Source organism: Jaculus jaculus, chromosome 5 (genome assembly GCF_020740685.1).
Source record: "Jaculus jaculus isolate mJacJac1 chromosome 5, mJacJac1.mat.Y.cur, whole genome shotgun sequence".
NCBI classification, from domain to species: Eukaryota; Metazoa; Chordata; class Mammalia; order Rodentia; family Dipodidae; genus Jaculus; species Jaculus jaculus.
This window is the reverse complement of record NC_059106.1, coordinates 167,832,670-167,856,080: the sequence shown is the minus strand read 5'-3', so window position 1 is coordinate 167,856,080 and position 23,411 is coordinate 167,832,670. Positions and strand designations below refer to the sequence as shown.

General features: G+C 47.4%; 1 protein-coding gene across 1 annotated transcript in view; it reads left to right on the top strand.

Moving 5' to 3' along the window:
• The window catches only part of LOC101595032 (calpain-13), an 88,571-nt gene that overhangs the window by 17,056 nt on the left and 48,104 nt on the right, over window positions 1–23,411 (top strand). Inside the window, exons 2-6 of the mRNA XM_045150752.1 lie at window positions 727–960; window positions 8,905–8,977; window positions 10,527–10,642; window positions 15,531–15,667; window positions 22,319–22,493. Of these exons, the coding sequence (XP_045006687.1) occupies window positions 763–960; window positions 8,905–8,977; window positions 10,527–10,642; window positions 15,531–15,667; window positions 22,319–22,493 (699 nt within the window). The 5' untranslated portion in view covers window positions 727–762. The remainder of the gene's footprint in view (window positions 1–726; window positions 961–8,904; window positions 8,978–10,526; window positions 10,643–15,530; window positions 15,668–22,318; window positions 22,494–23,411) is intronic.

Sequence of the window (23,411 nt, the reverse complement as noted above, 5' to 3'; positions counted from 1 at the left end):
ATCCATGCGGCTTTCTCGTCATTTCCAGCACTCACCACCCTAGCTCCCTGGCACTTCTTATTCCCTTCACACCCTATGACCTTTCCAAACCAACCCCTGGGGCCTTTGTGCACCCGCTATACAGGGCATCTGCAGACACTTAGGGAAACAATCTACCCATCGTTTCTCCATCGGGCAACTCCGTCTTCCTTCAAGGCCCGACTCAAACGTCACTGCCTGTGGGAAGTGTCACCTCAGGCCAGCCGCAGCAGCTCCCAGCGCCTCGTCATTGTGTCCACAAGACTTTGTACACATCTCTAATTGAACGGTTTCTGCTGGGTGATAGCTGGTTGTTGAAATGTCTAATCTGTCTTTCCCACTTGATAATGAGCCTCTAGGGGATAAAGATCATGTCGTATTTATCTTTTGATTGCCAGCATTCAGACAGGTGCCTGGCACAAGGGCAGTGCTCAATAAATGTTCATTAAATGGACAAATACCATCATAGTCTGTCTTGCACACAAGAACACATGGAGACGCTTCTCAGCACATCAGGTGGAGCGCTGAACTGGAATTGAGGATGCTAAATTTCCCTTTGGGCTCGCCCACCCCAGCTGTGTGATCAGAGACAGTGCCAGTCTGGGTCTCAGCTCTGATGAAGGCGAGGGCATCAAAGTGCTCTTCCGGGACCCACATTCGGTGACATAACTGTTGTGTCTAGCTAACCACCTCCCCTTTTCTCACCAGAAAGGAAGGACTTCGGCCATCTGTCTAAAGGGAGTCATGGCACATAGCCCGAAACTTCTAGAAGAAACCTCCTTGGTCAAGTTCAACGATCAAGACTTTAGGTCCTTGAGGGACCACTGCCTAAGCAGAGGAGAGCGGTTTGTGGATGAGACGTTCCCTGCTGAGGCCTCTTCTATAGGCCAGAAACTCCTTCAGGGGAAGAAGCTTTCTGATGCGGCGTGGAAGCGGCCCCAGGTGAGTGGTGCCCCGTCGAGGAGCTGGCCTGCTCTGAGGCTCTGCCAGGCCATGGCATCTCCCACTGAGAGGCCTGAGTTCCTGACGTGCCTCAAACCAGACTGGAAGGAGAACAAAATTCATCTGGCTTCTCTGCTACCGTGTTGTGTCTATTCAGTAGAATGTGGAAAGTCCTCATTTCAGCCTTGGTTCTAATGCAACCATCACACGGAACCCACCACCAGGTTAAAGCGTCTCCGTTCTGTGACTGGAAAGATGGGCTGTCATGGGTGTGGAGAGTGTGGAAGTTCGTCTCCAGGTCTCTCCCACCTCCATAATTGAGCCCATTTATCAGTCTGTCACCCTTTATTCTCTTCAGATGTCAGTGTCTTTATATTCTTTTCTTCTTCCCTATTAGAATTTACTCAAAGGGAATACATCATGTCAGTCATTTATACCATAGGATGAATTTAAATAATTGCCTCGCCTCTCTCTTTTATATTCACATTCTCAATCTTGTAAAGGCCCGGTCATCCATAAAAGAACTTCAGACACCCACTGTAAAACTCAGGGTGGTAGTGCAGGATGGAATTCAAATCACCCTGACTTCCCACTTCGGCAGGTGGACACTAACTCCACCTTGCAGTAAGGTGAACCCTGCTGGTTTTTTGAGTGACACTTCAATTTTCTAGAGGAGGAAGTTCTGTTGGAAATGTCTCAGCAGATGCAAGATTCTCATCGTATTTCAGGATCTTACCATCACCTTGTGGGGATGTGAAGGAGCCAGGACAGAGCTGCTTTGAGGCACTTTAACACCAGACCAGGTTGTTCAGGGTGGTGTTTACCAATGATGCAGTGAAGAAGCCAGGAGACTGCACAGTGTCTGTCTGCTGCGTGGCCAGAAGGCTCAGCTCTGGGCATGAAAAGGAGAACTGAAGAACTTGTGGTCTGGAGGGAAGTTGTTCTCTCCTTAGTCTGCACTGATTTTGTATCTCTGGGGAAGGAAAGGGCTATTGGAGGCCACGTGGGGCTCAGAAGGCTGGTTCAAGAAAGCTGGGGACGTTTCAACCTTGTACCGCCGGCCTCCTCAGCCACTGGCCATGGGCCCCAACCCCGACTCTTCTTACAGTCCTCACTTCCTAAGGAGAAACTTATTTAAAGAAATTCTCAAGGGCGTTTTTTTTTTTCTTCTTTGTTAGTTTGAAAAGCTGAGCTTCTCTTTCCTCATAAGGTGCCAAGCAATAGATGTGAGACTGTATTTATAGTGCTGAGCAATTTATAACATCTCTAGAAAAGGGTGAAAATGTCTTATTATCTAATTCTAGCAACTTCTCAATCTGTGAGGTCTTTTGGGAACAAGGAGAAACTGAGGCAAGTAGAAATGACTCATACATGGGGCTGGAGAGATGGCGTAGCGGTTAAGCGCTTGCCTTATGAAGCCTAAGGACCCCGGTTCAAGGCTCGGTTCCCCAGGTCCCACGTTAGCCAGATGCACAAGGGGGCACACGCGTCTGGAGTTCGTTTGCAGTGGCTGGAAGCCCTGGCGTGCCCATTCTCTCTCTCTCCCTCTATCTGTCTTTCTCTGTGTCTGTCGCTCTCAAATAAATAAATAAATTTAAAAAAAAAAAAAGAAAGAAATGACTCATACAGAATCATACCCCAGAAACTGACCTGAATTTCACCTGTCATTAACGCATTTCTTCTCCTGTTGATTGGCTACGCCCATATTTTTGGTATTGTGTCAAGTGCTTTTATGTGCATTTTTTCCTTTAATTACCCTCCCAGTCCTGTGTGGTCAGTGCTACCATAACCCTCACTACATTCACACTGACCCAAAGCCCTTTCCACACTGATGGAGGTGTTTATCCTGCTATTGCACTTCCGTAGTCACTAGGTGCATGTGGTTATGGAGCACTTTGAATGTGATTGCGACAGGGGAACTGAAGTTTTAATTTTATTGAACTTAATTCTACATGGTCACATACAGCTGGAGCAGACAGTCCAGACTTCTTCACAATGTTGCCAGTGTGTGACAGAACAGGGCTTAGAAATTTCGTCTTTGACTCCATTCTGCAATGAAGAGCAATTTAGTTTTCTGCCAAAGGATGGGCTGTATGCCCAAAGCAAGTGGTCTAGTGGATGCTTGCGGCTTAGTGTGGGCCCAGCCCTTGGCAACTCCAGAGCAAGCAGGGTGATCACTGTTCAGGAAACAGCACCTGTTATGTAGCCGGGGAAGTTTCTGACGGGATCATTCACTAGAAATGACTTGTCTTTGGGGCCAAATGTGTTGTTAAGGAAAGGAAGAGGCAAAAAAGAAATGGAGATTTGAACATGGAGTGGATCATGAAGATGTCCCATGAGGTACCAGAAGCGGCTGTTCCAATAGCCAATGACCATTGAGCCAAAATCTTTTTTGGTGCCAATATGTCAAAATGCTCCTGGAAAAAATAGAAAAGAGAAGTGGGGGAGGGGAGCAGAGGGGAGGGGAGGGAAATACCATGGTTCGTTATCTGTAAGTATAGAAGTTCTCAATAAAAATATATTTAAAAAATTGCAAAGAGAATTATATTGCCACCTACGCAAGCAAAATGTTGACCACCATCTGGAAGGGCTAAAAAGCAAGATAGTAACCCCAGTTTTATAATGAGTAGAAAGGGTGTGCTCCACATTATTGAATGCTTGGTACCTAAGCCATCTGTGGTACTTCAGAGTCTGAAAACTTCAGGAGGTGGTGCCTGTTTGGAGAAAATAGGGCACTGGGGGCAGACCTGTGAAAGTTATACCTGCTCTCCAAGTCCTTCCTTTCTCTGCACCCTGAGGCGAGCCACCTCCCTGACCCCCAGGCTCCGCTTCCTCTTGGGCCCAAGAATGGTGGACTGACACCTCTCGAACCGCAAGTCTAACTGTTCTAAGTTACTCTGTCAGGTGTTTTGATCACAACTGTGCAGAGACAGCTCATGCACGTTTTCTCATCCAAGACCAGCACGGACTGTGGGACAGTCGAGAGCAGCTTTTGGAAAGAAGACAGAGTGGTGCAGATGCTGTCAAATGGCAGGGGGGACCCCTCCAGAGACAGTTGGGGAGCAGGGGCTGCTGTGGTCCACTTCAGATGCGGTGGTTCACTGTTTGCCAAGATTCTAGGAATCCATGCTTTACACGAGCTTCTGACATGCCCAGAAGATAGAAAAAAGACCATCCCATGCTTGGCCTGGAGAATGGCCTCCATCATACAGAACTCAGTGACCACTGCTCAGTGTGACTATTGCAGATGCTCCTGCCCTGCTCCACTCTCCCGAGAGCAAGCAGAGCCAGTGACATGTGTGTGCATGTGTATGTATATTAGCAATGATGTACACAATGCTTATTATAAGTGATATACATAATGCTTTTATAAATGGATTTGTCAATATTTATGTTGACAATATTATTAACAGATATTAACCCTGTCGATATATTCATTTATTCCCTATTGGTAGATGTACTAGGGAAATTTATTACAGCGGCTGAGAATTCCCACACTATGTAGTCTGTAATCAGGAGATCCAGGAAATCTAAGTCAAGGGCCTGAGAGCCAGGGAGCTGTTGATGTCACTCCCAGTCTAAGGGCAGAAAAGGACCATCTTGCCAGCTCAGCATGGGAATGCATACACTCCTTCTCCACCTTCGTTGAAATCAGACACCCAGCGGACTGGATGATGCCCACCCACACTAGGGAGGGCGATCTGCTTGAATGAGTTCACCACTTCAAATACGAATTTCACCCCCACACTGGTAGACACACCCAGAAATAATATTTACCCAATAACCAGACTCCCTGTGATCCAGCTAAGATGAAGTATCAGATAAACCATCACAACTTCCCGTGGCACGCCTTCATGCTTGTGAGTCCTTAGAGGTGGATCCATCTCAGAGAACCGGAAACCTCTCAAGCCGAGATGACTCTAACTGTGGGGTTGCTGCGAGGGGAAGAGCAGCCCCGTAGTGGCCAACTGGAGCTCACAGGTCAACTTCTCTGAGTCTGCTTCTTGGCCCTGGCGGGGCCTCGGAGTGAGTGACCTGTGGAGCTGTGTCGGTCCTGTGTGCTAACCTCTGACTGACTGACCTGCTATCTCAACACTGCAGGAGGCAAGGCTCAGCAGTCAGCACGTCTGAGAAGCTTCCAGGTAGTGGTGAGTCACCACTGGATGGTGGTTCAGCATGAACCTAATCTAGGATCTTATCGTATTGACTTTCCCACTGCCTGGAGTGACCGGCCTCCATGCTGACCAGGGACCTGCCCGAGGCCAAAGTAGGACCTCCCTCGGCCCCAGTTACCTACGTCCTTCAGAGTTCTTATCTCAGAAAGCCACGTATGCACCCCAGTCGGCCTCTGAGAGTCATTCCAGTTCTTCCTAACGTTCCTCTTTGGGGGAGGGCTGCAAAGCCAGCTCATGGTGTGGCGGGCCCTTAGAAAGCAAGAAATATAGGTACTGAGCCCAGCTTTGATATCAGTGATTCCACTCTTTGCTTGTAAGCTTGATATTGGCTATTGATTTCAGGTTTGAAACAATTGCATCTAATTTTTTTAACATTTTATGGGCACGATGTATTTTGATCATAGTGTTCGCCCCTCGCTACCCTTTCCACTGAACCCCTTCCTCCTTCCACCAGCCCCCCTGCTATTTTTACTGTATTGATGCCATTTATTTCATTTTGCTTTATTTTGTTTTATTACCTTCCTTCATCATCCATGATGACATGTTGATGTGCCCAACATATGCTGTGAGGCTGTAGATGTCATGGCTACATCAAGTCCCAAATCTAACATTCAAAGTACTCCGCCCCATTCTCTGCGTCTTATATTTCAGCCACCTCTTCTGCAGGCAGGTGTGATAAAGATGGCTGGCTTAATGCTGAGTGTTTAACTGTCATTTCTTCTCAGTGCTTTGAGAGTTTTGAGTCTCCCCAGCAGTTACCACCATCTGTGAAAGGAAGTTTCTCTGATCACAAGTGAGATATGCACTTCTGTGTGAGCATAAATGTAAGAATTTAGATAGCAATTGATGGGCATTGTACATCCATCTAGCCAACCAACCACAGGGGCTTCCCACTTAGGACCCATGATCTTCAAAGCCATAGCTTAGGCTTTTGATTAGTTTTTTAGTGCCAAGTATGAATTCCCTCCAAGGAGTAGGCCTCCAATCCGATCAGAGAGCAGTTGGTTATACCAAAACAGTCATGCCACTATTGTCACAGTGGGCTCATCTTGCCTGGCTGGCCAGTTATATAGTTCACAAGGTCCACTATTGGTTAAGACTATTGAAGACTTTTCTCCCCCAAAAGCTTGCAGAGAACTTTGCGGCACTGGGGCAGCTAGCCCACAGGGAGGAGGCTTCCAGCTCATTTCCTGCTTGATTTCTCAGTGTCCTACAACGGACATATGTGGTGTCTTCAGCAATAGGGTCTTATATTCTAATTCTGATGAGGAACTAATTGCATTGGCAGTAGCCTGTACATTTTTTTTGGGGGGGTAGTGATTATAATTAATTGGCCTAGTATATTAAGCCATTCCTCTTTTTTGTTTTTTAATACATAGTTTCTATTATTTTGGTAAATTATAACATGCTGTATGTTGTGGGGATGGAGAGAGTAAAGTGCTTGCCTTACTGGCATAAGTACATGAGCTCAATCCCTCAGACTCACGTACAAATGCCAGAGGCATGGGGGTGCATAATTATAATCACAGTGCTGGGAGGTGACTAGCCAGCCAGTCTAGCCTAATTAGCGAGCTCCAGGCCAGTAAAAGACTCTGTTTCAAAAGTGAAAATAAAAGGAAAGCAAAAGAAAAGCAGCTATACAGCAACGGGCAGGAACGACACCCAAGGTTGCCCCTCATTTCTGCGCACGCACACGCTGACGCACGCACGCACACTCAGTGTAAAGCTGTGCACTTATCAAATGCTCTCATAGCATTTGTTGAAAGGACTTAAGTTTTCTCCCCTTTAGCCCCTGTGTTCTTTATTATTAAATACCCTGAAATGAACGTGAATTCATCTTTTCATTCTTCATTTTTACAGCAAATCTTACTGAATAGTAAAAGTTAGCCTAAATAAGTGTGGTGTGGCTTGTGTTAGGATGTGTGAGTGTTCACTTTTACATTGGGCCTAAGGCTACAATGGCCTCTTACATGGCAGCATTCTTTTTTCTTAGTGTTGAAACTGCAAATACCATGGGACAGGTTATCCCTGAAAGCTAGAGAGAATGTATCAGAAAGACTACATGTACAGACATACCAGGATGATATTCTTCTACAGATCAAAGATATTGTCAATGTTATTAACTAATGAGCCATTTTAGTGGTGTTAATTATCTCCTGAAAATTATTAGGATTTGTAAATTGATTAACATGGAACATTACACTATGGTTTTGTATTTCTAAAGCCCATTTTTATTTCTAATCTTGTTTGAGTTTCTCTGGTATATTTATCAAAGGTTGGGTCTGTGTATATAGCCTCTATACTGAATAGAAAAACTTACTTTACTAATTTTGCTGTTTTTCTGGTTCATTTTATAATTTACAAGTTGTTTTCATTAGCACTTCCTCTTATTTTTGTGAGGCTGTTGTTTGGTTTTTTTTTTTTTTTTTTTTTCTAGCATCCCTGAATTGTCTGCTTAATTTACGTTTTGATTCAGTCTTGTTTAATAATGATTGCATCTGAAGCTACGGGCTTGTCTATGAGCCATTTTAAATGTGCTGCTACCATAGGAGCAAGTGATCGATAATTATTGAACACATATCCTGTCAGTTACTACATTAAGTATCTCACATTCTTCCTCATTTGCAAAATGGAAGGACTCATCCTGCTTTGCAAGGCTGTTGGGATCCTTCAGGGAGTATCCCGGGGTTCAGCGCCTAGTACTCTGCAAGAACTTTGTGAAGGTTGGCTGTCTCCTTGCTTCCTGGTTTGGTCCCTCCAACTGTCCTTACATCTTGTCACTGTGTAACACATGAAGAAACTGAGCCACAGGAAAGGAGACATATTGACCAAGCCTTCCAGGTCACATGAGGAGGGATGTCAGGACAGCTTTCCACACTGCATCTGAAGAGCCCTCCTGACACCCTGCTCAAGTCCCAGGAGGGATGCCAGCAACACAGTGGGAGCAGAGGAGCTGAGCAGTAGGTGAAGGAAATGGGGAGATGCCTGTGTGCCCGTCCCGGGGAGCCCGAGACCTCCTCCACCTTCTTCAATTCATGTTGAGTAAAGGACCATGAATGAATGTCCCCATCATCAGAGCTGACCCACTTGGAGGCCTGTAGCTCGTTTTTCCAATAGCAGTAATACCTGTTGGTTATTGAAGCGCTTCACGTTGTTTTAAAACCAGTTCCACAGCCAGGGCATATAGCCACAGGTCCTTGGGGCAGTTTTCCCAGCTTCGGGAGATCTCTGAGTGCAGCCTGGCCATGGCTCTAGTAGAGAGCCTTCCCAAAGGGCCTCTGTGGGCTTCTCCTGGCATGGGATAGGGTCAGCTGTTGAGAAAGCAAGTGGAGATTGGTAGACACCTGGTACAATGTGTCTACAGATGGCCATAGCCCTTGTGATAGTTTAAAAAAAGTATTTTCTAGCAAACATGCCCTGTTCGCGTTTGCTTATTTGTTTATAATCTCTCAATAAAACACTGGCTTGTTGGGAACAGAAAGACTATTTGATATGAGGATTCCCAGACTTTATTTATGTAGTCACAGGCAGTTTGCTTATTCATTTTTTTTTGCCAGTTTTTCTCAGTTACGTACACGCCCCTTTGTATCCTGCTTTTCTAAGAGCAGTAAAACCTGGAGAACAAAGGAAGCTTTCTTAATTCATATTTTAAGCAAATTATTTAAGAATTAACCTCTACCCCTCAAAGGACAAGATGAATTGTATCCTCAGCACCACATGGAGATATGACAGAGTGCAAGACTCCTAACTTTTCTCTCCCTTGCCTAAGGATCTGTCAGAGGGTCCCCCTCACTTCATCCTAGATGGTGCAAGTAGATTTGACATCCAACAAGGAGTGGCAGGTAAGGACCCCACAGCTTCCTTCTCAGCCCTCAGAACTTCACGTTCATCTGGGGAGTCACTGTTCTAGATGAAGTTGATAAATGCTTCCCTGGCTACTAGCCTGTTAGGGTTTCTCCTGACTGAAAAAAGGACTTTACTGAGCGTCTCTGTAACTTCCGTGCTGAGTAGAGTACCAAAAATGAAAAAGTGGTCAAGGGATTAATGATGTTGAAGGTGATGGTGGAGGGAGACTCAGGGGAAGAGTGAGGCATATTCAAAGGAGCTCACAGTGACACCTAGACATCAAGTCAGGGGCAGGCATTCCCTCTGGGGGTGGGGGAGAGGAGAGAGCCCTTGGGTGGGGTACAGAGGCCTTGCAAAAGCAGAAGCTGGGCTGGAAGGTGGCTTAGCAGTTACTGCATTTGTCTACAAAGCCAAAGGACCCAGGTTCGATTCCCCAGGACCCACATTAACCAGATGCACAAGGGGCTGCACGCATCTGGAGTTTGTTTGCAGTGGCTGGAGGCCCTGGCATGCCCATTCTTTCTGTCTCTGTCTCTCCCTCTTTCTCTGTCAAATAAATATATAAGTAAATAAAAATAAAAATATTTTCAAAAAGCAGAAGCTGAGAAAATAGTGCCAAAGAAAGTTTCATGACTGTTTTCTGCAATTGTAGAAGCATCATTGTACCTATGTCCACAGCAAAGCCTGGCTGTGACCAGCTCTAGACCCCTCTGGCAAAGACAGATTCTGGGAGTAAGCTGAATGCTCAGCTTACTAAAGCCTGGCACAGGCTTCCCTGTCATTCTTCACTGGAGCACATCTGGGCCACCTCACCACCACCCCTACCACCATCACCGCCTCTGCCACCTCCACCTCCATTCCCATTCCCACCATTGCTTCTACTGCCAGCTCCACCATCACTAGCAACTTCTCTCTCCTGCTTGGAAATGGTCCTGTAGGCCCTTTCCCTAAGTCACCCCTTTCAAAGGTCAAAACGTCAGTATAGGTTGAGCATCCTTAACTACAAAAACCTGTTTTTTTTTAAAATATATTTTATTATTTGGGAGAGGGGGGTGAGGGGAATGGGCACACCAGGGCCTCCAGCCACTGCAGACAAACTCCAGATGTGTGTGCCCGCTTGTGCATCTGGCTTACTTGGGTCTTGGAGAGAGGAACCGGGATCCTTTGGCTTTGCAGGCACACGCCTTAACCACTAAGCCATCTCTCCAGGCCCTACAAAAACCTATTCTTAAGTGCTCTACTTTTTGAAAGTTTTTGAACGCCCACATGGTTTCAGAAGAAAATTCCATTCCTGACCTCACATGACAGGTTACAGTCAAAATGAAGGAGTGCTAAAGATATTGTTTAAAATTACCATCAGGCAGAGCTATGAGCTGTATATGAAACGTAAGTGAATTTCGTGTTTAGATTTGGGCCCCATGCCCCACAGAACTCATTATGCGACTTCAGGCAAACATGCCACCTGTGTTCAGAAAGAGACAGAGCAACTCCAGCGGCCAGCTCCAGGTGTGACCAGCTGTCCTCTGACATCTTTTCCCCTCTTAGGAGACTGCTGGTTCCTGGCAGCACTGGGATCCCTGACCCAGAACCCTCAGTGTCTGCAGAAGATCCTGATGGATCAAAGCTTTTCACAGCACTATGCGGGAATTTTCCGGTTCCGGGTACGTGTGCCCCTAACATGCTCCTTTTATGGGAGGGCCCTGTGTGAGCCCAGAGTCTTGTGGATTCTTGGAGTCTCTGAGTCTAGAGCGACACTTGCCAGTTACCCTGCCTACCATGGAAAAAGGATCCATGCTTATGGCCGGACCACACATAGGGAAGACAAAAGCTAAAATGTTTTCATGGAAATAAAAAGAAATGATAGGATCAATCAGAAAAAAAAAAAAAAAAAGTGATTGATCTACATAACCCTAAGTGTGACCGGCCCTGAATTTTTGTCCCTGTCTCTTCCTGTGCCCTGTCATGTTATTTTGATGGTAGAGTGCCATAGGAAATGACACTGTCTAGGAGGATAAGTTCTCCTTCATTTATTCATTATTCTTTTCTCAAAACTGCCTTGCTAATTCTTGTACCTTTATTCACCCATGGGGATTATAAAATATTTTTGTCTAATTAAAAAGTAAAGCCACTGTGATGTCGAATGGAACAGCATTAAATTTATGTATTAATTTGGAAAAATTACATTTTTATTGTTTTAATTATTCCCTTCCAGAAACACAGTATATCTTTGTGTTTATTCAGAACTAATTTTATGCCCTCCAATAAAATGTTATAGTTATGTTTTCATATTGGTGCTGGACCCATCTTGGTAAACTTATTCTCAAATATTTTACAATTTTATAGCTAATGTGAGTGAAGTTTTTTCTTTCTCTCTCTCTCTCTCTTTTTTTTTTTTTTTGGCTGAGAAACAGAGAGGCTACTCCATAGTGTATGTTAACTGTATCTATCTAACCACCTTACCAACTTATTTTAATAGTTGTTATCTCTTTCTTTGGTTGAAACTGGACTGTTTTAGTTACCTAGCACTATTCTATGCAAGAAGAGGTAATTTTATCGCTTCCTTTCCTGTTCATAAAACTTACTTTGCTCTCTCGCCTTATCATATTAGTCACTCACAATTCTGAGGGTGACAAGATTCAAAATCTTACTCTTACCTCCCTTTAATGCACTTTAGATTGGTGTTTCTTAATACACTATCAGATTCAATTTTCTAGAAGTTTTGTGGCACTTATAATGTGTCTAGAGTTATTTTTCTAGATTATTTAATCATGTTTCAATTATGCTAGTTTTTTTAAATGAACTCTTATGTACTTTTTATTTAAAATAATTTGAATAATGTTTGCTAATCAAACACGGAACAAAGTATGCAATGAAGCCAAGTAAAATGGGCAATAATTAAATTACTGGCATGGCTCCTTTTAAAATTGTGATTTCTCTAACTTTTCTAGTATCTTCAATATCTACTCACTTGCTTGGGTCACTTATTTCTACAAGAATTACTTCTGGAAATTTATTGCTTTCCCAGAAAAACCAACTGAAATTCTACATTTCCAAATGAACTTCCTTAGTGTCACTCAAAGGGTTCTTGAAATTCATTTGGTATCTTTAGTCTATGGCTAACTCACTTTAGTAATCCTAACTATATATTTTTCTTTTTTACTTAATCCAAAAATTTTAATCTAGTAATCTATTATACTGATTTCTTAAAACAAATTAATTTTTTCATTATTCTCTTTTCAGACCTTGTTTTTTCATAATTAATTTTAATTTGATTTTTGTTAATTTCCCTTAATGTTCTTTTGGCTAACCTTTTATCCTTGGTTTTTAAAAAACAGCTTAGCTGATATTGTTAGTCTTTATATTAGAAAAGCTCTTAAGACTAGAAATTTTCCTCTGAGATCTTATTCATATTTGTAAGTTTTAATATGAAACGTCTTGCTGTATTAATTTTAGGATAATGCAGTTTCAGTTTTTATGTTTCTTTCATATATAGATGGGGGTTGTTTCTTTAAAGTATTTTTTATTATTTTTAAGTGATTAAGTTTTGCAGAGGGTAATGTTTTGGTTTCTGAAGTTTAATCACATTAACTTATGACCAGACATGAAAGTTCTAGCTATAAATCTCTCCACTGGGGAAATTACTAAAGCAGCTTTATTTATGACCAAATCCACGGAAAATTTTGTAAATGGTTCACAGACCCACAAGAATAATATATATTTCTCATTGGTTATAAGTTGTATTTATTGAAGTAAGCTTTCTGGTCTAGAAATTGTATTATTTGCAACTGTCTGTATTATTGTGCCTTAATTTATCTGTCTGGTCTATCAGATTATGGAAGAGCAATTGCAGTTCCTCCTCGTAGCCTGGAAACTTCTCAGGCTTTTGCATGTTCTGTTTTCTACATGTTTTCCTGTTGTGTTCTTCAGTGGCCAGAGGTCTATAATCTTGTTATGTTCTTGTGAGGATAAAGCTGGCATAATGTCCGCATTTACTATATTGAATGCTTTTGAACTTTTTATCTGCTATTCATCACTGCTGGTCTGACATGCTCTTCCTTACACTTCCTGCTTGTCTTTGCTAATACCTTAATTATCAATTTCAGTCCCACTCTTAGAGGTATGGTTTCCTCAGAAACATGCCTAAAATTCATTGCTGGTCACTTTTCTTGTACTGTTTCTAGATTGAGATTTTGTTCCAATCCAAGTTAATCACAGAGAAGTAGCTCCTTACACAACTTTCTCAGACTATATGTAAGTTTTTCTTTCAGTCTCACTTGAGAATATCTTGTTTAGACTTAGGCTTCTTGTGTCATGTCCCTTTTCTTCAAAACCCCCATTATCTCACAGTCTTGTAGTTTCCAGTGCTGCAGAAGAAAGGCCAGCTGACAACTGACCTTGGGTTCAGCCAGTGTTGCCAAACCACTAGCTTCTAAGAGGCTGCTCTCTCCTTGGAGCTTGGAAGTTCCTCTACAGCACACCCAGGAAACAGTATTTCCTGGAGTTGAATGAATCTTTCAACCTGAAGACCAGCCTCCTCTTGCTTAGCTGACTTCCATTTCATCATTACTGGCCATCCTCCTCAAGCCTGAGGTCCAACTAGCCCCAGCCTGTCTTCTGCCAGGCCCCGGATGAAACTGCTGCCATTGCGGCTCCAAGGACCACTGGAGTGCTGGGCCACTAAGTGACTTAGGTCATTCGAACAGCCAAAGACCAAACAGACTTTTCTGTGTGGACCTCTTGTAGAGCTCATCTCATCACTGTGAACTTGGACGGTGCTTTTTGAAAGCGCCCAGTGCCCAGGTGTCCTTAACAAATATTTCCACGTCTGGCACATGAGTGTCAACAAAATGGCACCCATGTGGCTCTTCAAGGGCAAAGACACTGGGTGCCTGTCCTCTTCATTCAGGAAATACAGGTCTCGCCTCATTCCTTACCACCAGTCAAGCTTCTTGATTGCTCTCTACCAGTGACAATATTGACTAATCTTCTCTCTGTATAGGGAAAGCCTCACTTAGGAGGAAAGATGGATAGGAGGGTGATTTGTGGGACAGAACTAGCCAGGGTAACTCCCTTGAGCCAGGGCATTCTTATTTGTCATGGCCTGCTGGGCACCCAGCACCATTCAGAGAAATAACCAAAATAGCTATTGATCAATATTCCCCCCCAAACCACTCTGTCTCTCCCTCTATCTCATCTGATCCTAGTCACATCCTATAAAGCAGTTCTTTATCTTACTCTCCTCTGACAGATGAGAAAACTGAGGCGTAATGAAATAGTTGCCTTGCCCAACATCTGCTGTTTGGGTAAAAAGAGGTAAAACTAGAGTTCAGGCACAGTTCTGACAAGTGGGCACTGTGTTAGTACCCAACTCACCAGAAAATCCACATGGCCTCTTCAGTCCTCCTTTGGGAGCTGGGATTCATTTTCTTTGGTGCCTCCTAATAATATCATTATTATCCCAACTTCACCAACTGCATACAAATCACGGCTTGCTGCAAGAGGAACACAAGTCCATAGTTGTGCCCAAGCCAGCTATTAACGACCATGAAAACATCCTTGCTTTGTGTCCGCTGACAGCTCTGTCCCCACCTCTGCTCTGGAAGTGTGTCCTCAGCTGGGTGTGACAGCACACTATGCCAGGACAGCCAGCTGTGGGAAGGGCTGTTGTGATGAGCGATCACATCCACCAGCTTATCACAGCCCACCTGGCGGCACTTCGCCTTGGTCAACTTCAGGCCCAAAGCCGGAGTCCTCCTCCCCACCAGCCCAAGGTGAGGTCAGCGGGCTGGCTCTGTGATGAATGGCCCTCATTTGCCCGTGTCCCCAGCTGGACCATTTACAGTCGAAGGCTAAAGATGAAAACAGCCTGTTTGAGAGGAACATCTGGCTCATTTGTGCTCTTAGCAGCAAGAGCGCCAGCCAGCTTTACTTCTCTGCTATGATGGCGAGGCCAATGTGACGTGAGGGCAGGAGGCCCAGGGCGAGGCTGGCACTGCTCAGCCCTCCTGAGCATCTGCATCATTAGCCTCCAGTCTTTCCCATACTGTGTTCCCAGTTTCAGGCGCGCCTGCTAGCTTGCTGTCATGGCTCTTTCTTAAGCCCTCAGCTCCAGATAGGGCCTCCTACCCCTCAGAACCCTGCATCTGCTACTCTTCGCATTATTTTGCCTGCGTCCTTGCTGTTCTTGTGTGTAAGGACCACCTGAAGTGTCCCTTGTGTATCTTTGATGCTGACGAATGACTTGTTGAGATAAGGCCATCGCCAACAATACAGTCAGACTCTAGCCCAGACCTCCTTCCTCCTCGTCTGTTTCTCAATGAGCTGATTACCTCATTTTTTTATATGTGCCTCAGTTTCCTCCTCTGCCACTAGAGATGACATGCCTGTCCCCCTGCTAGCAACTTGGGCTGGGATTTCGATTCTAGACCAGATTTGCTGCTGCATCATGGAGGTCATGGTGCAATGACGAAGGAATGTGGGCTAGGTGGACACATTTCAGAAACACCCTTGCGCTGGCTCTTCTAAGGCATCTGCTAATCTCTCCTCCAGTTCTGGCAGTGTGGCCACTGGGTAGAGGTGGTAGTGGATGACCGCCTGCCCGTCATAGGCAACAAGTGTCTCTTTGTACATCCTCGCAAAGGCAACCAAGAATTCTGGCCGTGCCTGCTGGAGAAAGCCTATGCCAAGTAAGTACAGGCAAGCCTCTGCCCTGCATGCCCATGTAGAGCTCTCACAGATGCTCCCTGCCAGCTGGCCCCTTGGCTCTCAGTCTCTCATTGATGAAAGTAATGTCTGTTGAGCATCCAAGCCCATGCCACCCAGATAGCTGATCCCTGTAATAATATGCAAAGGTAATCAAGTGAAAACTCAGGCACAAAGAGGAGAATGGGCAGAGGAGGGGCTGACAGAGCCGTGTCTACATAGTGTGATCTCCAGAGGAGGGGCTGACAGAGATGTGTCTACATAGCGTGATCTACAGAGGAGGGGCTGACCGAGATGGGTCTACATAGCGTGATCTCCAGAGGAGGGGCTGACCGAGATGGGTCTACATAGCGTGATCGCCAGAGGAGGGGCTGACAGAGATGTATCTGCATAGCGTGATCTCCAGAGGAGGGGCTGACAGAGCCCTGTCTACATAGCGTGATCTCCAGAGGAGGGGCTGACAGAGATGTGTCTACGTAGTGTGATCTCCAGAGGAGGGGCTGACAGAGCCATGTCTACATAGTGTGAATGCCAGAGAAGGGGCTGACAGAGATGTGTCTACATAGTGTGAATGCCAGAGGAGGGGCTGACAGAGATGTGTCTACGTAGTGTGATCTCCAGAGGAGGGGCTGACAGAGCCATGTCTACATAGTGTGAACGCCAGAGGAGGGGCTGACAGAGATGTGTCTACATAGCGTGATCGCCAGAGGAGGGGCTGACAGAGCCATGTCTACATAGTGTGATCGCCAGAGGAGGGGCTGACACAGCCATGTCTACATAGTGTGAACGCCAGAGGAGGGGCTGACAGAGATGTGTCTATATAGCGTGATCGCCAGAGGAGGGGCTGACACAGCCATGTCTACATAGTGTGAACGCCAGAGGAGGGGCTGACATAGATGTGTCTACGTAGTGTGATCTCCAGAGGAGGGGCTGACAGAGATGTGTCTACATAGTGTGAATGCCAGAGGAGGGGCTGACAGAGATGGGTCTATATAGCGTGATCGCCAGAGGAGGGGCTGACGGAGATGTGTCTACATAGTGTGATCGCCAGAGGAGGGGCTGACAGAGCCATGTCTACATAGTGTGATCACCAGAGGAGGGGCTGACAGAGCCATGTCTACATAGTGTGAACGCCAGAGGAGGGGCTGACAGCCGTGTCTACACAGTGTGATTGCCAGGCAGTTGTAAGAGTCCAAGTGAGATCTAATCTTGCTCTGTATCTCAAGGAGGGTGATTCCAGGACACTGCTATGGATGAGAGAATCTGGGGAGGTTCATGAACCTTATATAAAATAGCAGACTCTCTTTTTTTCTCTCTCTCTCACTCTCTCCTTGCAAATAACAAAATATAATGTCTTTAAAAATAATATGAAAAGGACTGGAGAGATGGCTCCACAGTTAAAGGTACTTGCTTACAAAGCCTGATGGAGTTGGTTTGATTCCCCAGCACTCACCTTAGCCCAGTGCACAAAGTAACACATGCTTGGATGTCGAACAACAATGACAAAAATGAGGTGACGAAACAGTCCTTTTGGAAATCACGTCCATGCAATTAGATGCCAGAAGAATGGATGTGAACACGCACGTGCAGACTAAGCATCGTGAAGTATCTGTGGGCATAGGAAAAAGAGGCAGTGGTAAAAGGAAAATGAATGAGAGGAGGAAGTTCTAAGGAGGGAGAGAGGAAAGGAGGGCAGAGAGAAAGGAGAGAGAGGGAGGAAGAAAGGGAAGGGAGCAAGGGAGGCTAAGACTCCTCTCTGCTGCCACTCCTCCCCTCCTTCCTCGGGTTGCTCCTCCTCCTGACTCCTCACTGCACAGGTGACCTCATGGCTTCCCTCTCTCTGCCCCGCTCTGGCTTCCCTGTGTCCTGCCTCTTCTTCCTGGCCACCTCCTTTCCCCATTTCCTCATTTCTGAGTCCAGAGTGCTAACCATTACACCACGGACCCTCACATCCTTACCCCATTCAGTTGCCGACAGCGAGCCCGACTCGCCAAGCTCTCGTGGGTCCTCTCAGCCATACCGGGGGGAGTGCCAGGAGCTGTGGAGGGACGGTTTCATGGAAGAAGACACACAGAGAGAAACGAGACGAGAGGCTGTGGCTCATGGGTTCAGGGCCATGCAGAGGGTCAGCCTTGAGGAGTAAAGGACCAAGAGAAAGGATTACAGGGTCACAAGGCTGTTCGTGCCACCCATGGGGAAGCGGAGCCTCAGAGCCGTTGTGAGACAGCAGGTGCAAACAGTTCACTTCCATCTCCAAGGTCCCTGCACACCTGCTTGAGACCCCGCTTACCAGGCCTGCAGCCTGCCACAGTCTAGAAAATGATGTCCTGCCAGTCCCTTCTGGCATGTTCTTTCTTTTGAGGCAGCTTGTGAAAAACTCAAGTTGCTTCTCATTTCCACAGTTAAGGAATAGCTGGTTCTTAGCAGTGGAGAACCAAGCCCAGAATGCACATGGGTTTTTTTTTAAAAAAAAAAAAAAATTTATTTAGTGGGCTGGAGAGATGGCTTAGCGGTTAAGCGCTTGCCTGTGAAGCCTAAGGACCCAGGTTCAAGGCTCGGTTCCCCAGGTCCCACGTTAGCCAGATGCACAAGGGGGCACATGCGTCTGGAGTTCGTTTGCAGAGGCTGGAAGCCCTGGCGTGCCCATTCTCTCTCTCTCCCTCTATCTCTCTTTCTCTCTGTGTATGTCGCTCTCAAATAAATAAATAAATTTAAAAAAAAAATCTTAATAAAAAAAAATATATTTATTTAGTTATTTGCACTCACAGAGAGAAAGGGAGGGAGAGAGAAATAGAATGGGCCCCCTAGGGCCTCTAAGCCAGTGCCAACCAATCTCAGATGCATGCGCCACTTTGCGCATCTGGCTTTACATGGGTACTGGGGAGTCAATCCTGGGCCACCAGGCATTGCAAGCTAGTGCCTTACTGCTGAGCCATCTCCTGGGCAGTCTGGTCTGTTGAACCAGAGCACACATGGGGGTGATTAATACTTGTAGGCTACTTATACAAACACGGTGGTTATCTTTCCAGGGTGGACCCCGGCCTCCTCATAGTAGGGCTGCTTCCTTCTTCTTTCCCCTTATGTAAAAGGGGGTAGCCTGGTGCTTCATTGGGAGAATTACAAAGCTTGCAGATGGAAATGATGGCTTTGACCCCATTTAGTTAACAGCTGACCTAATGCAATTGTTCAGCTTGAAAAGCAATGGGAGGACGGACCACATCCCACATGCTACCGCCTGAAGAAATCTAGCACAGAATAGGAAGGTTTCAAACTATTAAAGCTAGTTAAAGGCTTTGCCCCACCCACCCAAGGAAGGGAATTGCACAGCGCAGAAGTGAATTCCAGCATTTCAGAGCTACCACAACCCTCCCCCCGCCCCCCACCCCCCGCCCTGGGCACTGAGCCCTGCATTCTGTGAATGATCAGAAAACTGCTGCTCAGAGAGGCAACGTAACAGTACCCCAGTCAAGACCAAGCTGAGTTCAACAGCTGGTTTCCCTACTCACATTTTCCCCTAGTCTTTGTCAGTTGAGGCTCAGTGCCTAGCACACAGGGACCCCCACACCAGTGTGAAGAGCATGCCTGGCTGTACGCATGGGCTGCCCCCTCTCCCAGGGCATGAATGTGTGCACCCCCATCTTCCAGTCATCCCAGCACTGGGGAGTCCAGAAATGAATCGATCAAGTCAGTCAAGTGTGGGGGAGAGCAATCCCTATTTGGGGGCTATTTTCTCCAGAGACCATAAAATAGAAGGGAAGGGAAAGACATGGCTTCCTGCCTGCCACCCTTTCTTTGAGGAGTCAGCGCAAGTGTGAATTGGGGGCATCTCTGCGTCCTGTCGGGCTGGGATTTAGACACTGCCGGTCTTCCTGTTCGTCTGTCAGTGCAGGCAGAGACATTTCCCCTCAATTACGCTGCCATAAGGACGAGGCTTGCTCGAAATTCCTGGGTTTAGGTGACAAGGTGTGGTGACAGCTCCGGTAAGTCCTCTTTCTCTCTCTCTCTCTCCTTTCTGGTTCCTATCAGTGAAGGGGGCTAAGAATAGCGGCCATGTTCCCGAAGCGTCAGCAGGATCTGTAAGCTTGTGTTTGTAAAGAAGAGAAAGAGCTCCTTGTCAAAATACCCAGCTGCTGCTGGGATAGGCTTTGCAGACATTGAGGACAGGCAGTGAGAGAAGGTTCCAGAAACATGCAGAGAAGTGGGGGCAGGGGGCTTGAGTCCAGAAGTTCGTCCATTACGTGTGGTGCCTCTGTGGCGATTACAGGGTGATGAGGGTGCCGGATCTCAGATGAGGCATGGGGCCAGGTCTAGGAGTCGGTGGAGAGGGGCCAGAGCCTCTAGCTGCTTCCCTGGAGCAACTCCCTTAGGGACCTGTTTGAAGATGGGGAGGGGACTTGGTATCACCAGGAAAGGCTGTGGCAGTGAGGCCCCTGGGAAGGTCTTTGTGAACTCCTAGTGTCCTCAGTAAGGACGTGTGTGTCCAGCCTGTGTCACCCCGACCCAAAGCCGCCAGTCCTGCTTGACTAAGCAAACACTGCAGGAAAAGTCACAAGCCAGTGGAGACGAGGGGGGAGGAGGGAGAGGAGGGGAGAAGACCGGAACCTGCATCAGACTAGCCGGGGACATCTGTCAAGCGCTTGTCCCTGCAGAATAGCCCTTCTGCTCCACAGCTCCCTGAGGCTGCTCCCGCTGCTCCGGGCATGTCTGCTCGGACCAGTGTCCTGCTCACAGAGAGCGACTGTGTGATGGGCATTTGATGATGAGATCTTGCCAGAATTTTAGATAGTTCTGGTAGAACAACCAAGGTCAAAGCTGGATGAGCAAGGGGTATCTGAGGGACCCAGTATGATCATGTCTACCCTGCAGTTTCCAGCAAAAAAGTGTCAGGATTGCATGGGGAGCAGGTCATCGGCAAGGCCAAAGACTCCACAGAAGGCAACAGTGGGGGCGGGGAAATGGGCCCAGGCCCCGGATGCCCATCTGATTTTGTAGGAGTAGGAAAAAAAAAAAAGAAAGAAATCCAGAGCAGCGAGTCAGCGCAGGGACAGCCACCTGTGGAGGGCTCCGTCTTGGCTTGCTCATCGGGGACAGCAAGGCAGAGGCCTCTTGAACGAAGCCCAACTCGCAGCAGTAGCTCCCATGGGGAAACTTCAAAGCCAGCAGGCAGCTCCAGGGTCCACAGCCGACTAGGCCCCCACTTCATGCCCTCTGTGGCTTGCCCTGGCTATAGTTTAGGACTCAACAGTCCACACCACTGAAAGCCTGACCCATAAGGCCTCTGGTTCAGTGGCAGAATTGTGATGGCTCCAGGCCCTCTCTTTTGGGACACACAGGCCTCCCCCATCCTCACTGCCCAGCCCTTGGTTCCATCAGGCTCTCCCAGCTCCAGAAGTCTCTCTAGTTTGATTTTTCCTCCCTGGAATTCCCTGCCATTCTCCTTTCCCAGAAACACCTCAGTTAAAAGTGTGCCCCTGCCAAAGCCTTCCGTGGGCCTCCAGGCTGGGCTCAGCCTGGACACCGTGTCCCTGGGCACTCTGCTGGCTCTTGTGTCAAACACATCTAAGGAGAGCGCGCCCTGGTGCCCGGGTACTGTTGTGGCGCGCAGGCAAGTCTTCAGGGGCAGGGCGGGAAGGGACAGAGAACAGGCTGGACCTGGTGGAGCCAGCAAGGAGCCGAGGGCTCTTCTTTAGACTGTACACACATTCCCTCGTGCTCCCCCAACTCAGAGGGGCAGGGATGTTACTGCCACCTTCCTTGATGGGCAAAGGGAGCTAGAGAAAAGCTCTCCTTGCAAGGATTGAGATCCTAGAGGAGGGTCTCAGGAAGTGTGTCCTCTGCTGCTGCAGTGAGTTCACACAGGCTAAGACAAGCCTCCACCATGACACAGGAGACGCTGAGCAGGGTTCAGAGGCTGAGGTCAGGTCTGACTCAGAAGAAAGGCAAGGCTGCGTCAGTAAGGTTGGGCATTTCTCAGGGTGTGCGAACCAACGCGGAAGGCCATGGGCGGTGTGGGTGGGAGAGGTACTCTGAAGAGCAAGCTTGAGGCCACAAGTGTCAGCCTGGTCCCTTCGTACACCACCTCCAGTAATGCCTTTCGGGGGAAGAAGGAACTGGGTACCCGATCGAGCTAGCCCAGAGTGAGAACAGAGGCTTCTTGTGGCCAGGTTGGCCTCAGGGTTGTTGCTAGTGAGCTTTTTGTTTTAAACTTATACATTTGAGAGAGAGAGAGATAGAAATAGGCAGGTAGAAGGGGAGAGAGAGAAAGAGAGAGAATGGGCACAACAGGGCCTCCAGCCACTGCAAACGAACACCACCTTGTGTATCTGGCTTACGCGGGTCCTAGGGAGTCAAACCTAGGTCTTTTGGCTTTGCAGGCAAGTGGCTTAACCACTAAGCCATCCCTTCAGCCCAACAGCGAGCTTTTCTGAGGGGCAGGTCTTGCTCATCTCTGGACATGTGCCTAGCATGGCCCCGGACATTGTCAGTGCTAGAGAAGCAGATTCTTGTCCTAGCAGCACTCGACGTGTGGGGAGGGCTGAGCTCCTCTGCTGCTGGGTGGCCGGGCCCCTGGTGGGAGCGCGCAGCGTGCTGGCCAGCAGCTCCCACTCCGAGGCTAACCTGACTTCCCCTCCCAGGCTGCGCGGCTCTTACTCCCACCTGCACTATGGCTTCCTGCCCGACGCGCTGGTGGATCTCACGGGAGGGGTGGTCACAATAGTCGACCTGCACTCCTCCCCTTCCGACCTGCTGATGGTAGTGAAGACGGCAGCCAAGGCAGGCTCCCTGATGGCCTGTGCCACCCCAAAGGCAGTGAGTAGACAAGAATGCCCTTGTTCCACCCCAGTCTCCCCTAAATTGGCAGTGTCTAGCCAGAACCCAGAGCTAGGGAGGGGACAAGCAAGGGGCCGCTGTGGAACTGGATAGTGAGCTCCATGTATCAGTTTGCCTTCTTGTTGTTTGCCAACACATGCCTGACCAGAAGCAACTTATGGGAGGAAAAAAGGCTTAATTCAGATCCCAGGTCCAGAGGGCAGAAATGAGAGCATGGCAGAAACCAACATCAGGCTGTCACATCAGCAAGGGAGGAAGCAGAGAGAGAGAGAGAAACAGAGAGAAAGAGAGAGAGAACAGCAACATCTCCAGGCCCACCCCAGTGACATAACTCTTCCAGCCAAAGTTTGCACAGTGCCATCAAGTGGGAATTAAGTATACAGACACATGAGCCTGTGGGGAGTGCATCTGACATTCAAACACTCCACAGAGCTGGTCTCATTCAATCCACACCAGCCTCCCTCTGAGACTGAGTGCAATCACTTGCCAGAAGAGGAAGCGATCTTAGACAGAGAAGAAGAGAAGTCTGAGCATCACACAGCCAGGAGATGCTGAACAGAGTCAGGATGCTGCTGGCCCCCAAGTCCTCAGCCTCTGCTTCTCCCTGACCAGAGGCAGGCAGCACAGGGCCCAGAGAGACCAGGAGGTCTGCCAGCTCATGCAGAAAACAGCTGTGGCTACAGGCTGCTCCTCTGTGTTTCTTTGTATTTACAAAGAGTCATGTTTCTCACGAGCCCTAGAGGCAGCTGCTCTCATTTTGGAAAGCTTGTCTGACCACTCCCTACCCACAGGTGTGGGAGGTTAAATCAGATGTCCTCCATAGATAAGCTTGTGTGCTGAATGCTTGGCCTCCAGCTGATAGGAATTAAAGAGGTGGAGCCTTGCTAGTGGAGATGT